The 16,463-nt window shown below is 41.9% G+C and overlaps 3 protein-coding genes across 8 annotated transcripts in view; all 3 read right to left on the reverse strand.

Moving 5' to 3' along the window:
- LOC139424497 (myosin-11-like) overlaps positions 1-1,447 on the reverse strand; it is a 44,028-nt gene extending 42,581 nt beyond the window's left edge. For all 4 annotated transcript variants that reach the window (XM_071176406.1, XM_071176409.1, XM_071176405.1 and 1 more), the window contains exon 1: positions 1,225-1,447. The gene's annotated coding sequence lies outside the window, so the exon portion shown is untranslated. The remainder of the gene's footprint in view (positions 1-1,224) is intronic.
- Positions 1,448-7,395: 5,948 nt separating this feature from the next.
- On the reverse strand, positions 7,396-11,008 carry LOC139423790 (centrosomal protein 20-like). Its single transcript, XM_071175421.1, has 4 exons — positions 10,947-11,008; positions 10,505-10,702; positions 10,289-10,373; positions 7,396-7,866 (listed from the first exon to the last, which is right to left on the reverse strand). Exons 1-4 carry the CDS (start codon positions 10,972-10,974, stop codon positions 7,734-7,736), a joined length of 444 nt encoding a protein of 147 aa, XP_071031522.1. The 5' UTR covers positions 10,975-11,008; the 3' UTR covers positions 7,396-7,733.
- Positions 11,009-11,636: 628 nt separating this feature from the next.
- The window catches only part of LOC139424507 (multidrug resistance-associated protein 1-like), a 32,680-nt gene continuing 27,853 nt past the window's right edge, over positions 11,637-16,463 (reverse strand). For 2 of the 3 annotated variants that reach the window (XM_071176429.1, XM_071176428.1), the window contains 7 exons: positions 15,925-16,051; positions 15,548-15,649; positions 14,891-15,037; positions 14,534-14,692; positions 14,280-14,446; positions 13,516-13,710; positions 11,637-13,337 (listed from right to left, as the gene is read on the reverse strand). In XM_071176429.1, coding sequence (XP_071032530.1) covers positions 13,229-13,337; positions 13,516-13,710; positions 14,280-14,446; positions 14,534-14,692; positions 14,891-15,037; positions 15,548-15,649; positions 15,925-16,051 — 1,006 coding nt within the window. In that variant the 3' untranslated portion in view covers positions 11,637-13,228. The remainder of the gene's footprint in view (positions 13,338-13,515; positions 13,711-14,279; positions 14,447-14,533; positions 14,693-14,890; positions 15,038-15,547; positions 15,650-15,924; positions 16,052-16,463) is intronic. The other variant, XM_071176427.1, reaches the window with a different exon arrangement.

Genomic DNA, 16,463 nt, shown 5'->3' on the forward strand with positions numbered 1-16,463 from the left:
TTTATTTTCTCCTGATAGACCTTCTGACCATGCTGTTTTCACTTGTGCCTTAGAGCAGTGCTTTATTTCACCAAAAAAAACTTGGATGAAAGTCGGTTGAAAACATCATTTCGATGATGCTGCAGGCTCTCTGTGGTGGATCGACAAAGGCCGTCAAAATGAATCTCCAAAGTCAACCAGAGACAAGATAGCTGCGAGGTAACAAAGTCCTCAGACTGAGATAGAAAACCACATGCTTGCTTTACTCAAACTCCCATGCAGCATAATCATACGATAACCACTTCTCCTGTCAGCAAACTACGAGGTTGTGTTTCAACATCGGGTCAACCTCAGCAACTATGATGACGACTCCAATGTCTTTCTGCTCACTCAGACATTTTCCAGTTTGATGCTGGTTTGTGTCACTGCAAACTGGAGAGGATACGACTCTCACAAGTGACAAGTCTACCCTGAGCCACCACACCGCAAAGTTCGGCATCAAGACAGACAGCTTTAAAACTACCATATTAGGAGAACAGGAAACACCCTGGTTAACGTTCAGCCTGTTTCTTCTTTCAGATATACAAAGTAAACTTCCCCTTACTTCCTATAACCTATGGCATTGCACTACTTGTGTAAATAATTCATTCAAGCTGTTATTCCAAGTTGTTACAGTATAAATAACATGGCTACTGTATAGATAGCATTACTGGTTAGTGTATAGAAAACTTGGTAAAGAAAGGCATTGTTAGGCAATGTTGTGCAGCACTGATAAAAAGGGAAGAATTCGCTGATAAAGATGGCCAACATAAAAAGGTCACAGACTCTTTAACCACAGCATCATGCGACTGCATCAGACAGGTGTCAGCACAGCAGTTACATTGTATCGGCTCCCACCGATAGTCATTTCTTCTGGGGTGATTTGGCTTGTTCTGCATTTACTTTAGAGTCATGCAAAACAGCTGTCAAAAGCATGCAATTCTAACAGAGACCAACAGTGACAATTGATATCCGATATCTATTTGCTGGTCATTTTGCTCAGTAATACATGCAGTGTGTGAAACCTAAACACATGAATTACAATATAGGATACATATGATAAACAAAAATTTCAGTTTCAAGAGTCACAATCAATGTCGCTAAACGTGTGTAATAAAAGTGCGCGCAAAACAACAAGTGCATTCTCACTCTCTCCAACTTGTTTCAAAGTAAAACAATGGCCTTGCATAAAAATAAATGACTTACAAATTTGATGAATTCGAATCAGCAGGGGAGATTTGGAAAGTTATGGTTTGGAGCGTCCTGCGGTCGACAGGGTAGCCTACTCCAAAGACGAACAGTCCAAATTACCCTGGTAATTACCTCGCTTTACCATTTAAACCCGGGGGGTGGAGTCGCACGCGCAGACCCTCCTCTCTCTGATCTGACAGCATAAAAGCATCAAATTCTACCGCAGAGCGCGTCCAATACGGTACTGTTTGAAAACTCAGTGGTACTGTCGTGTACACAGCGTGCTTGACTCTGAAAAGCAGAACGAATTGCAATTTGGCTGCGCGCACATGCGTAATTTAATTTGACGCGGACACACTTTATAGTAATGTGGTATGCATAGTATACTTCAGTCTCTGTTCATATTCATTTTCTTTCAGTGAGTTAATGGTAATAATTTAATATTATACCTTCATAGAAACTGTTGAATATGTGGGTGATGAGTCATCCAAGGACTATATGACCCTCCTATGGACCTACTGTGAGAAGCTCAAGGATGCAACAACATCTATAGTAAACAGTGATTATCAGTGTCATTTGTCTGTTTTTAAGGATGATGTTTAGGATTGACACTGTCACGGTCTCTTTCCAAATGGCACACTTCCATCAACACCAAGAGCCCTCGGCACACATCATATCACGCAGAACCTTTGGAAATGACATCAATTTAACTCAAACTTGGCTCCCTTTTCTCTATTTTGAATTCTAAATCATGGAAATCTCAGTATATCCCATGGATATATATACAGTCTGTGTCTCTCCAGTCTCTGTTCACTTGATGGTACTTAGGCCTGTCAAAATAAATTATATGGGCAATTAATCTCCATTGGCTGATGTCCATGACACTTCTGATGATGTTTAATGGCACTTCGTCCCAGAGGTTCTGTGGTCCAGTCCCATTGACATACAGTACTATTGTATATACAAGGGTCCAGTCCCACTCCCAACAAGGCAGCCCAGCTGTTACCAGAGGAGAAAATCCATCTTGATGGACTTTAGAGGAGGGGGAAGAGAGAGAGAGATTCCCCTTGATACACACTACTGGAGGACGAGGGAGGAAGGGGGAGGAAGGGGATGCGTCCCACGTGTTTGTGTCCCCCCATATTGTTACACAAATCGCATTCCCCTCTTTCCAGCTCCTCTATCTCTAGTCCAATGGAACGTCCTATATAAGGACACCTCCTGATTGGCTCAATAAATCACCTTGCTTTGTGATGCCATGACTGGGCCTCTCTCCGGTGCCAAACAGCACATCGCCATTGGTATGTGTGCAAAACGACGATGACAGTTCAAGGGACCAAAATGGAGGGGGATGACTAGGGGTTGGAAACCTGCTGGCTGGGTCTCTGGTCAACATCAAGATCATGGAGGCTGGTGTGTAGTAAGGAAGGAGAAAGGAGAGAGAGAAAGAGAGAGAAATTCAGAGACGCAATGCACTGTGCCATATAAGGACTGTGGGGTCTGGATGGAATCTGGGCAGCTTAAAAGTCTAGTGCAGGTGGCCTGGGCCCCAGTGACTAAATATGGTCCAGCAGCAATGGTATTGTTCAAACAAGAAGGGGTGTTTCTATGGGGATAACTCTGCACTATTTACTTGTAGCATCTCCCTCTGATGACATCTCTGTGTTTTTTATCATAACATAAATCATTAGATAATATATCAGTCTTTGCTATGAGAGTTTTGGTGATCAGTATTGGTTATTATCAATATACATTCATATGATGTTAATGACATCACCTTCGACAGATTAGCATACAATTTTTGTGTTTAAAGGGATCGTTCACTTTTGTGAAATGTCATCTTATTCCTAGGGTGTTGATTCCGTGAAGTTATATTTCATGATGTACTCGCGCTGACTATTTTCAAAGCGCCAGTTCTCCAGCACACACCACAGTTAGGAGTTATTTAGTCTGTATAGACTTTCCGCTCCCTGAGCCCTGCTCATCCCTCCACCTCTCCTCTCACTGCGCTTTGTTTGTTTCTCGGTTTATTCATTGCCCTTTAATGACAGTGTAACAGACTGCATCTCAGGCAGTAGACATTATGGATGACCCAAGAAAAGTGGGAGGTGCGGGGGAGGGGGGGGGGGGGGGGGGGGATGGAGGACAGAGGAGGTGGAAAACCCTGAGGGGATAAGTGCAGAAGTCAGGACGAGGCAGCAGTCCAGGCACGGCCTGTAGCCGAGAAAGAAGCTCTTCTGATAGGTCCGAGCCAAGACATACTCCCCTCCTCTGGTTCTCCAGGATGCCTGCCTCATTCAGCCTCAATTCATCTCTGACAGAAAGTGTCTGACTGGGGTTATGCGGAGAAGGTGGTGATGAGGGTAGGTGTCCACATTTCTGACTGGGAGAAGGTTACTTACAGTAGAAGAGGAAATGGACACCATTCCAGACAAGGGTATTGTTGTTGTTGATGATCACGCTGTTGATTAGAAGGATGTAAAGAGAGATGAAGGGTTTTGCCATGCACAAGTACAGTACTCGGTGATTACATGGGCATGAACCATAAGTGCCTATCAATCTCGCCGGCTTTGTCCCTCACCTCCAAAAACGGCATAAAAAGGTCATGATTTATTGACACGAGTATTAGTCCATAACCAAATTCTCCTTATACAGCACAATCTATATGGGAGCTGAAAACTATCCAAGACAAATACATTTTTTCGGAGTTCTTTAAATCATTTACCATACATACACTTTATGTCCCCCGCGGCCCCCCTGCCTACCATTTGTAGCCATAGATGGACAAACAGTTGACAGAGCCATATGTTTGTAGATACATTTGTCCCCATAGAAATGTAACTGCGTTCTAATTTAAGCTCAGAACAAACAACGCTGCACTCTGGTACAGTGAAGTAGCACTGTACTCAATCGTATTTATACAGATGTTGCACACACTTCCAATGTATAATATAAATGGTGGAACAATGCTACTTATTTTCAGGCAATCAGCCCAGTGAATAACAACAGTCATAGTTCTATTTCCTCTGCATATATAGCTATGTATCTGTCCGAGAAAAGATTTGGACTGCCTGAGCAGAGGTGCAACCTAGGCAAGGCTAGAGAGATCCGCAGATAGAGCTGTTGTTCTAAGAATTAGCTAAAGAGTTCTAGGAATAGTGCATGGCATCACTCCTAGGGATGTCAAAAGCAGGTTGCTTCTGTAAAGCATCTTTGCTGTCACCATTGATACTGTGTCTACAGGAGCAGCAAAAATAAAATCTCCATGAATTAACACTCAGTAAACAAACAGGTACAGGAACACCTGTTCATCTTATAGAATATGGTTAGCCATCATATTCATAACTAGTTTCTCTTTAGATTACTTGCCGATGCAATGGCAGGCTATTCAATATTCAAGTCATGTCTTTGTTACAGTACAGTTCAGTACAACAACCTGTTACACTACAGTACAAGATATCTGACTGGGGAAACAGGAGGCAAAGTAAAGAAAGATGTTGGACTCTGGGTATAGACTTGAGTTTCCAGGGCTCCGAGCGATGTCATTCTCAGAGTGAGATAAGAATGTTGTGTTCCCTTTTATGGCGAAAGAGGAAATGAGGATGGTGGAGACGGGTGAGAGAGAGAAGAGAGAGGCCCGGCCCACGACAGCAGCAGGCAGATGTTTGTGTGACCTGTGCTGAGTCTAGGCCACACAGGGACGTCACTAGGGTTCTCCAGCTACGGTTCTTAGCTGCACCACGGAACACGAGGAGGAGGGAGGGATGAGAGGGAGAGGGAGAGAGGGGGTGAGATAGAGAAAAATGAGAGAGAAAAAGAGAGGGAGGAGGGACAGGGGGCAGGGAAGGAGGAGGACGTTTCCCACTTCATAATCAGTTTAGGTCAGGGATCATCAACTAGATTCAGCTGCTGGCCCATTTTTTCTTGATCGGATGGTCAGGGGGCCAGAACATAATTACAAATAATAGACTGCAAATTGACCGCAAGAAGCCCAAACAGATATAATATTTGACTAAAACATAACCATTTCAAATATTACTTATATTTGTACACGATCACATATACTGAGTATAAAAAACATTAAGAACACCTGCTCTTTCCATGACATAGACTGACCAGGTGAATCCAGGTGAAAGCTATGATCCCCCTTATTAATGTTACTTAAATCCACGTTAAGCAGTGTAGATGAAGGGGAGGAGACAGGTTAAAGAAGGATTTTTAAGCCTGGAGACAATTGAGACATGGATTGACAAAATTTGTCCTGCGACAAAATATTTATGTGGCTTTGAATGGGGTATGGTAATAGGTGCCAGGCGCACTGGCTTGTGTCAAGAACTGCAACACTGCTAGGTTTTTCACTGCACAGTTTCCGCATTTTTAAAGAATGGTCCACCACCCAAAGGACATCCAGCCAACTTGACATAACTGTGGGAAGCATTGGAGTCAACATGGGTCAGCATCCCTGTGAAACGCTTTCGACACCTTGTAGAGTCCATGCCCCGATGAATTGAGAATGTTCTGAGGGCAAAACGGGGCCTGCAATTCAATATTAGGAAGGTGTTCTTTATGTTTGGTATACTCATTGTATCTCTCGATCATGCGTGGGAATACTTTGGAACAGATTTCCAAAATTAAAGTCACTTGGAGCTGATTTGATGGAGTTTTTACAGTCTTGGGTGGCCAAATATATTCACTGCCAGTTGAGGAATCCTGGTTTAGGTAAATATAGGGATTAGTAGAAATATTGTTTTTCATTCAACTGATATAGAATGGATATGTCTCAGAAATAATTTAGTTGAGAGGGAGAAGTGGACGTTTCCCATTTTATAATTTAAATAAATGGATAGATTAGTGAGTATTTTATAAAATTATATAAAGGAGGTGGTAATTTTGGTTGAAAAAAAAAAGCTAATCTCTGTGGTAATTCTATTAATAGAATAGTGTTCTCAGTCAATTTACCTGGTAAAATAAATAAATAAAATAGACCTACTTGTGGAAATGTGAAAGCAGATAGGAGTTGCATCGTAAAGGGCTATGTCTACTTGGCTTGTCAACAATATGTCAATTTCAAGAGATGTAATACTAAAAGGGTGAATCCATGCTAATTCTGGGGTAAAGTGTCTCTGAATCTGCATCCACTACACTGTTATCAGTTGTTTGAAATCTCCATCAGAACTTTCCTAACATCAGAGAGGTAGACTATGTAGATAAATCAACAGAAGTCCACAGGGGACATTGTTCCAAGACAACTTCAGCCTTTTAGATTTTGGCAGCACTGGGAGAGCATTGCTCAAATATTTCCTTATACAGCAACAGTACTGGGCTGACTGTAAACGTGGAAAAAAAGGGTTCCAAGAGGGTTCTTCAGCTGTCCCCATAGGAGAACCCACTTTAGTTCCAGGTATAAACCTTTCAGGTTCAAGAGAGCACATTTTTTTCCCCCCGAAGAGTGTATGGTCATCTGGCCTTAGAGATAGAATTTATAGCAGCCATTTATCAAGTGAGAGAAATCAGCTCTTGTAAAGGAGTTTTATGCACTAGACTAGTTAGATTACATGAGAGATGTGATAGCCCATAGGCCTGCCTGCTATGTCCCAAACGGAACCCTATTCCCTATAATAGTGATAATTAATCCCTATAGGCCCTGGTCAAAAGTAGTGCACTATAAAGGGAATAGGGTGTCATTTGGGACACAAGGATAGATGTGATAGCAGGCAGGCCTAAGTCTTTCTTTACATGTGAGCTACAGCATATTTATATGTTATGATCTACAGTACATGCCTATCTATATGCTAAGACCATGAGATAACACTTGTATAAACATTCTATACTGACTTCATAAATGTAGGTTTTGTTTGTCGTGACCACAATATATATTCGAGACAGTTTATTGCACTTCTTCAGTGGAAGGTGTTTATCAGTTTTATGAGAATGTGGGACTGAAGATACACTGTGAAAATGCCTGAATACTGTTTACAATACATGTACTGGTCTCCAGGCAGAATTATTTTGTGCTACTACAGCCACTGTGTGTTGAAACATAAAACAGTTATAAAAGGATAAACCCATTGGCTACAACATTAGACCTAATGCCAAAATATAAATGATTACCTATAGATCCACATCAACAAAATCAACATGTGTAGCCTAGCCTCTAAAATTGAATAATTACATATATGCTAAAAATGCTTTATTAAAGGAAAAATTTATTAAAACAACAATTTATTTTAGATACATCTTCATGAGCAATTGGCACATCAAACACTTACTACAGTATGTACAGGCTATGCGGACATAGCAGTAGTGAAGAACAGACTACATTTACAGAGTCTCAGGGAACAAACAATTGGCCAAATGAAATGAAATTCAGACCTGTTGGTTTGAACCTGTTTTGGCAACATTAACACACACTACTAAGGCTTTCTTGACATCAACTGCAATTTTTTAAATAAAAAATAATAATAAAATCACTCAACACCCCTAGTCCCAGTGTAATCTGGAATGACAGACAGGACACACCTGTGTTAAGACTCAGGACCAGGGAGTGTGTTAGGGTCTCTGGTCATAGTAGCAGGTGCTGAGCCCCTGAGAAACAGCTTCCCTCCACTGTCTCCACTGCTGCTTAGGAAGTGGGATAGCAAGCCGTACAGTAGAGGCCTGAAAACACACAATATATAGAGTTGAAGTCGGAAGTTTACATACACGGAACCCAAACCGTCTGCGCGCATGTGCCATCGTGCATACATTTTTTTTTGTCCCCCCACACCAAACGCGATCACGACACGCAGATTAAATTATCAAAACAAACTCTGAATCAATTACATTCATTTGGGGACAGGTCGAAAAGCATTAAACATGTATGGCAATTTAGCTAGCTAGCTTGCACTTGCTAGCTAATTTGTCCTATTTAGATAGCTTGCTGTTGCTAGCTAATTTGTCCTGCGATATAAACATTGAGTTGTTATTTTACCTGAAATGCACAAGGTCCTCTACACCGACAATTAATCCATACATAAATCGTTTATAGTCATCTCTCCTCCTTCCAGGCCTTTTCATCTTTGAACTTATATGGTGATTGGCATCTAAACTTTCATAGTATTACCACGACAACCGGCAACAAAGTTTGTCTTTCTGTCACAAAGGTGAGCATAACCAATGAGGAGATGGCACGTGGGTACCTGCTTCTATAAACCAATGAGGAGATGGGAGAGGCAGGACTTGCAGAGCGATCTGCGACAGAAATAGGAATGACTTCTATTTTAGCCCTTGGCAACGCAGACGCTCGTTGACGTGCACGAGCAGTGTGGGTGCAATAATTGAATAACAGATTCCTAAATTTATTTTGCCGCGGACGCGACGCGAGCGGTGTAGTCAGTGTATTAGGTTGGAGTCATTAAAACTCGTTTTTCAACCACTCCACAAAATTTTTGTTAACAAACTAGTTTTGGCAAGTCTGTTAGGACATCTACTTTGTGCATGACACAAGTAATTTTTCCAACGATTGTTTAAAGACAGATCATTTCACTTATAATTCACTGTATCACAATTCCAGTGGGTCAGATGTTTACATACACTAAGTTGACTGTGCCTTTAAACAGCTTGGAAAATTCCAGAAAATTATGTCTTGGCTTTAGAAGCCGATAGGCTAATTGACATCATTTGAATCAATTGGAGGTGTACCTGTGGATGTATTTCAAGGCCTACCTTCAAACTCTGTGCCTCTTTGCTTGACATCATGGGAAAATCAACAGAAATCAGCCAAGACCTCAGAAAAAAAATTGTAGACCTCCACAAGTCTGGTTCATCCGTGGGAGCAATTTCCAAATGCCTGAAGGTACCATGTTCATCTGTACAAACAATAGTATGCTAGTATAAACACCAATGGACCACGCAGCTGTCATACCGCTCAAGGAGACGCATTCTGTCTCCTAGAGATGAATGTACTTTGGTGTGAAAAGTGCAAATCAATCCCAGAACAACAGCAAAGGACCTTTTGAAGATGCTGGAGCAAACAGGTACAAAAGTATCTATATCCATAGTAAAACAAGTCCTATATCGACATAACCTGAAATGCTGCTCAGCAAGGAAGCCACTGCTCCGCCATAAAAAAGCCAGACTACAGTTTGCAACTGCACATGGGGACAAAGATCGTACTTTTTGGAGAAATGTCCTCTGGTCTGATGAAACAAAAATAGAAATGTTTGGCCATAATGACCATTGTTATGTTTGGAGGAAAAAGGGGGACGCTCGCAAGCTGAAGAACACCATCCCAACCGTCAAGTACGGGGGTGGCAGCATCATGTTGTGGGGGTGCTTTGCTACAGGAGGGACTGGCGCACTTCACAAAATAGATGGCATCATGAGGACGGACAATTATGTGGATATATTGAAGCAACATCTCAAGACATCAGTCAGGAAGTTAAAGCTTGGTCGCAAATGGACAATGAACCCAAGCATACTTCCAAAGTTGTGGCAAAATGGCTTAAGGACAACAAAGTCAAGGTATTGGAGTGGCCATCACAAAGCCCTGACCTCAATCCTATAGACATTTTGTGGGCAGAACTGAAAAAAGTGTGTGCGAGCAAGGAGGCCTACAAACCTGACTCAGTTACACCAGCTCTGTCAGGAGGAATGGGCCAAAATTCACCCAACTTATTGTGGGAAGCTTGTGGAAGGCTACCTGGAACGTTTGACCCAAGTTAAACAATTTAAAGGCAATGCTACGAAATACTAATTGAGTGTATGTAAACTTCTGACCCACTGGGAATGTGAGGAAAGAAATAAAAGCTGAAATAAATCACTCTCTACTATTATTCTGACATTATACATTCTTAAAATAAAGTGGTGATCCTAACTGACATAAGACAGGGAATTTTTACTAGGATTAAATGTCAGGAATTGTGAAAAAACGAAGTTTAAATGTACTTGGCACAAGTGTATGTAAACATCCGACTTCAACTGTATGTCTTTACTAGGCCTAATAGTAGTATTTACAGTTTTCGATCAGGACAGGATAAGTCTTTCAGGTCTGGAATCAGTTTCCTGTGGCCTTTTATAAATAATTGATAGATAAACTTACACAGATCTGGAACTGGGGTCCTCCACCACTTTCAGCTCATTCGCCATGAACTCTCTGTCAAGTGGTACCTCAGGTTGACCTGATTCTGAAAAACATTGATTTGATAAGGTCATAAAAATCCAACTTGCAATTGAATAACGGTGAACCTACCAATGGCACTTATATTCAGTTCTGAAATTGATGGTCATATGGTTGAATTGAATGCATAATATTCACCTGCTGTCAACACAGACGCTGTGTATCGATACTTGTTGAATTCCAGGTACTCGCGGATGAGCTCGTTGATTAGAAGGTTGTCGTGCGACAGCGCAGGACGCGGCTCGCTCTGATCGTCGAGCGCATTGAACACCTCAGCTCTGATCCGAGCTTTCAGCTGACCCAACACACCTCGAGACTCTAGGCTCTCTCTCAGAGCTGGGAGAGAAGATAAGTTGTTGAAAATGCTATCATAAAAACCTCTGCAACTTGTGGAGACATATTGATAACGTAGACTTAAGGTGTGTTGTGCTGTACGATAGCCAGGCAAACTTTGATAGCTAGCGCTACCTACTGTCGTCTTACACTGTGCGTTGCACGAACTATGAAATAGTTGCACAGTTCGCTTCCGTTTTAATAAATGTAATGTATACTTTAAAGTGAAAGAAAGGACAATGCTTACCGCATTTCAGTTCCGTAATGGTCGCCATTGCAACAGGTATAAACAAATGGCGTCCGTGTCCCTCACCGAGTTCAAAGGGTAAACTGTTAGCTGCACAAGTTAACTTTTGCTCCCACCTAGTGGTGTAACTGGGTTACTTGCCTGGGCATGACCAAATCGTTTCCCACTAGTTCCCACAGCGACAAAGTCAAAGTGGTCTATGTCGTAAACATTTATGAAAACAAAAATGAGCTTTTTGTTCTTAATATAAGGTCAGGTATAGGCATGATGTTAGCAGTGTGATTAAGGTTAGGTTTAAAATCACATTTTAAGTAGAGTTTATGACTTTGTGGTGTGGTGACTAGTGCCTTTACTGTAAGCAAATTATGCCTAATGTCTGCATGGCAGGAGGTTGGTGGCAACTTAATTGGGGAGGACGGGCTCGTGGTAAAGGCTGGAGTGGAGTTGGAATGATATCAAATACATCAAACACATTCCATTTGCTCTGTTCTGGCCATTGTTATAAGCTGTCCTCCCCTCAGCAGCCTCCTGTGGTCTGCACACCCTGTCAATGACAGGCTTTGGAAAATGTGATCCCATTTATATTACAGTCATTACATTACCCAACTGCCTGCAGTCATGCTTGACTCATACTTATAAGGCATAGAGGCATAATTGTATAAGGTTTGACAGATGAGACTCACAAAAACATTATTTTCAAAACAGTTTTATTATTTCCAGCATGAATTATTGCACAGTAAAATTTTCAATCAAAAAATGAACAGATTGAATACAAAAAGTATAAATATAATACAATCTCTTAGAATTTGAAGGCAACTTCCATGTTCATTATATCACAAATATTGTAGTTTCTTCTTAGCATATTGTCTAAACCAGTAAGACAAAATATTAAGATCCTCCTTCTTTTGGAAAAGTCCATGTTATAGATATAAACAGGAAGGAATGTCTATTTACAGCCAGTCATAACTGGAACCAAAGGAATAACAACAATAACACTGACATTGAATGGTATGTGATGAGAGTCTGTTACCTCAATATGTCACTCATACCTTTGAGAATTAGGTGGTCTGTGTGCGTGCTTGCACATGTGTCACATCCATAGCTTTGAGAATTAGGGTGTGTGTGTTCATGCACGCGTGTCTGTGTGTAGGTAGAGCGACTGGCAGATGTAAAGTGGAGAAACACTTTTTTAAAAACACATTTTGTCCATTGTTTTGAAAAGGCGTTCTCTTCATTCCTGTCGGGTTTCCCGTCACCACTGTAACAGTTGAACGTCCAGGTTTCTAGGCCTACATACCCGACCATACAGATTCTATTGTCCGTTTTGTGTTTACTAAGACTGAAATAAACAAATACCGCAGAAGAGTTGGACGCTAGGCTAGCTAAGCACCTTGGCTCGCTGCAGTGTTTTCTTCTTTGACCAGACTCATAAAACACTGAAATGGCTGGGTAGGAATCAGACTGAGTGCGTCTGAAATGGTTCAATTTTAGATTGATGACTGTGAAAAGCTTTGTGTTTTCTGGGTTTTACAGGGTCAGCCCTTTAAGGCTAGTGGTCGGTCAGAGAATAATGCTCCACTTTCTCTAGACTTACCCTGTGGTTGGATGAATAGATATGAATTCATTATAAACTTTTTTTTCTGTCTGATGAGATGATAACATGGGGTCCTGTTGGAGGAAGAACCAAATGTCAGTTACCATCACTGATATGAACAACATAGTTGGATTTGGTTGCCTGAGATTTCAACTCAACATCAATGGTACCCAGGTGTTCTTCAAAAATATGCGTCATAAAATGTAGCAGATCTACAAAAATAATTTGGTTCACATTCAGAGACGGAACCAAAGTCCTTTGGATTTTGCACTCAATCTGACTTTCATCTCCATAAGTTTCATTGCCACAGCCTATATACAATATTTAAAATGTTTGCCTAGCAACAACCCATCTGCGTCCAGTAATAGCTTCATAAATTACAGTCTTTGAGATCGGGGCTTGATGTCTCTTTCCCCTTCCGAGCACCAGTTTAAGTGTGCGTAGGTTACATGTCTTTATCGTGACCAGAGAGCACATACTGTTCACTAAATCGTCATTAGCTTCGCTTCTGGGTCGTCTTTGGTTTACATCGACTTCAGTTCCGGGTCGTTCTAAAAGCATTGCTCTCAGAGTTTGAACTGCCTGGATCGTGGAGCTAGGAATGGCCGATTCTCCATGTGTTGGTTTGGAAGAGCCAGGGCCATCAGAATTTTCCCCTGGCCAGAGCCACCTCGGAGCTGGGTAGCTTTTAGACTAGCCCAGCCTCTCGGCACATACGGTAGAACTGTCCCCTGTTTGAGATGAGGTTGGTTGGGGAGTCCATCTCCGAGATGTGGCCTTTGTCCATCACTATCACTCTGTGGAAGGAAGAGTGAGAAGAATTGTAAAATTCTGTGACTGAACCATTGATTTTGAGATGTTGCGACATCATTTTACTGGGGCGTAGCAGCTACTAGGTGTAGGAAAGGAATTGATATGCACATCCCAAACTTGAGACACCTGGCGCTGGGCAAAAAGTATAGCAGAGAGCCTTACCTGGTATAGTCCATGATGGTGTTGAGGCGGTGGGCGATGGTGAGCACGGTGCAGTCCTCAAACTGTTGTCTGATGGTGGACTGGATCAGGGTGTCTGTCTCCAGGTCCACAGCGGCCGTGGCCTCGTCCAGAACCAGGATCTTGGTCTTACGGAGGAGAGCGCGGGCCAGGCAGACCAGCTGGCGCTGACCCAGACTAGAGAAGGAGACAAATGAAGGAAGGTTGAATATTGACACTTAAACTTTTGAGCACCAAAGCACAGAATATAGAGCTTGACAGATGATAGAACCAGATATAGTAGACCAGATGAAGCAAAAAATAATGCTCAATATCATTTTTAGTCCAGGAATAGGCTTAATCTGGATGCAGGGCACCAGCCCTAGCCTATATGCTCAGTTGATATGCGTCACATATTGTTACGGGAGCGACGCAGGAGATGAGAAGCAGGTACGGGGAGTGAAGGTTTATTAGCTGACGGACATTAAACGGAACAGGAACAGCGCCTGCACAAGAACACATAACAGGCACAATGTGGACACGGAACACAACCGAGGAATAGACCGATATACAGGGGGTAATCAACAAAGTGATTACCTCGAGCGCCAGGGGGGGGAAGAGCGGGAGCAGGTGTGACAGATATACATGCCTCAAATGTAGGCACGCATGACTAAGTTTCTTTGGATAAAAGCATCTGCTAAATGGCATATATTATATATTTATATATACTATTATGTTATTTGGTCAAATATCTCAATTGTCCGTACCTGAGGTTCTCTCCTCCCTCCGAGCACTCATAATTCAGTTTGTCAGGCAGGTTGGACACAAAGTTCTTGAGGTGAGCAAGCTCTAGTGAACTCCATATTTCCTCGTCAGTATACGTGTCAAAGGGGTCAAGGTTCATACGCAGTGAGCCGGAGAACAACACAGGGTCCTGTTGGAGGAAGAAGCAAAAGTCAGTTACCATCACTGTAGTAAGACATTTTGGGGGATTATCTAATAAAATCAATAACTGTAGTACCTGTGGGATGATGGTAATGCGGGATCTGAGGTCGTGGAGTCCGATCTCTGCGATGTTGACTCCATCGATGTAGATCGCTCCCTTGGCTGCCTCTAGGATTCTGAAGATCCCCAGAGCAAGGGAAGACTTTCCAGCTCCGGTTCTGCCCACAATGCCAACCTAAGAATGACAAATGAGACCCTTCGTTAGATAGGATCAAATAGTTTTTACTGGTCAGGTAACATGGCTGGGAAAATGCCCCTGGTCCTAAGTATGATAAAACTGTAAAAGGAGTATGTTGCCTCAGACAAAACTGAATATCACAAACAAAGCATTATGGGTACTGTGGAAGGCTACCTCATTCTAGATTGTACTGACCTTTTCTCTCTCCTGGATTTTCAGGGTGATGCCTTTCAGTGCCCAGTCCAGGCCCTTGCGGTACTGCAGTCCATAGTCTTGGAACTCTATAGTGCCAGTCTGAGGCCAGGCCAGAGGCAGGGAACTGCCCTCCACGGTCCACACAGCCTGGTGAGTATAGAGAACAGTTAAGATTAAATGGATCTGTGTCTCTATATCTATGTTCTTTGTCCCTATATGTCTATAGATCTAAACAGGTTAGTTGCACAACACTTCCGTTACTGTAAACCTTGCTAAAAAATGGTTCGTTTGGCAACACTCCAGTTACTGTAAACCTGACTAAAGAATGGTTAGTTTGATAACACTTCAGTTACTGTAAACCTGGCTAGAAAAGGGTTAGCTTGGCAACACTCCAGTTACTGTAAACCTGACTAAAGAATGGTTAGTTTGATAACACTTCAGTTACTGTAAACCTGGCTAGAAAAGGGTTAGTTTGGCAACACTTCAGTTACTGTAAACCTAAAAAAGAGAATGAATAATATTCATGAAACAGTAACTGCCGACCTAACTTAATGACATAACAATGTTAATATCGTGACTCATGTCATGCATATTACTTATATAACAGCTAATTTCATTGTGGGTATTAACTAACAGAGAAGGTACGTAGATGCTTACCTCTTTTGCAGTGTCAGCATACTCCTTCACCCTCTCAACAGACACAATGTTGTTCTCTACGTCTGTCCATGATCTCACAATCCAGCTCAGAATGCCAGTCACCTGCACAACACAATTGCGAAGTTCAAATTAAAACAGAGCTCTCTCATTTGAGGTAATATGCAGTTAGGATTGTGCAGCACGTAGGTAGGCTATTCTTCTGCATTTTTTTCTTCAGTTTGGTAAACCACACACTTTCTGGTGCAATAAACGGGATTGCCTGTAATGGGTTTTGTGTGATTGTAGCCCGGGTACAAAATATTAAAATGACTATTCTTCTTTGTTGCTAAATGAGCCATTTACCTTTAATGACTACGGTATAGGGTGTAATATCTTACCTGGAGGGAGTGTGACACAGCCAAACCAACAATGCCAGGGCTCAGGGTGTCTTTCCCCATCACGGAGAGAATAGCTGCGGCTAAAACCACACCGTTACCGACAAACTCAAGATTAACTGCCAACCACCTGCGGATATCAGGAGAAGAAAGCCCGATTAGTTGCGGAGAAAGTTTTGGCCTCCATCATTCATCATGGAGGTGTTTTGATTGTGTCAAATCGCCAGTTGGCAACCCATCCCTTACGGGATTAATTGACACATAAACAAACATTACAATCCTTCAGGTGTTCTGCGCAGTACGTACCTCATTAAGAATGAAAAATAAATCAATACCTAATAGATATAAGGTTATCCAAGCAATAATAATAACCCTAGAGTAGTGAAGAAAGAAATACAGAAACATTTCACAGAAGGCATTTAAAACCAGTCTGTCACAAAGAGAAGATGTGAGCGATATATGCCTACACACAATCAATATGCATATGTGCACTTTGCTATAGGCCTATGTCTGGAGCTAAATATTTGTATAATTTAATTATA

The sequence above is a fragment of the Oncorhynchus clarkii genome, chromosome 13, assembly GCF_045791955.1.
Source record: "Oncorhynchus clarkii lewisi isolate Uvic-CL-2024 chromosome 13, UVic_Ocla_1.0, whole genome shotgun sequence".
Classification (NCBI taxonomy): Eukaryota; Metazoa; Chordata; class Actinopteri; order Salmoniformes; family Salmonidae; genus Oncorhynchus; species Oncorhynchus clarkii.

Excerpts from the sequence above, each read along its gene's own strand:
- LOC139423790 (XM_071175421.1), bottom strand. The coding sequence starts at position 10,974 with ATGGCGACCATTACGGAACTGAAATGCG. Across the intron at positions 10,703-10,946 it reads CATTACGGAACTGAAATGCG|CTCTGAGAGAGAGCCTAGAG; the intron begins GTAAGCATTGTC and ends CTTCTCTCCCAG. Across the intron at positions 10,374-10,504 it reads AGCGTCTGTGTTGACAGCAG|AATCAGGTCAACCTGAGGTA; the intron begins GTGAATATTATG and ends AATGTTTTTCAG.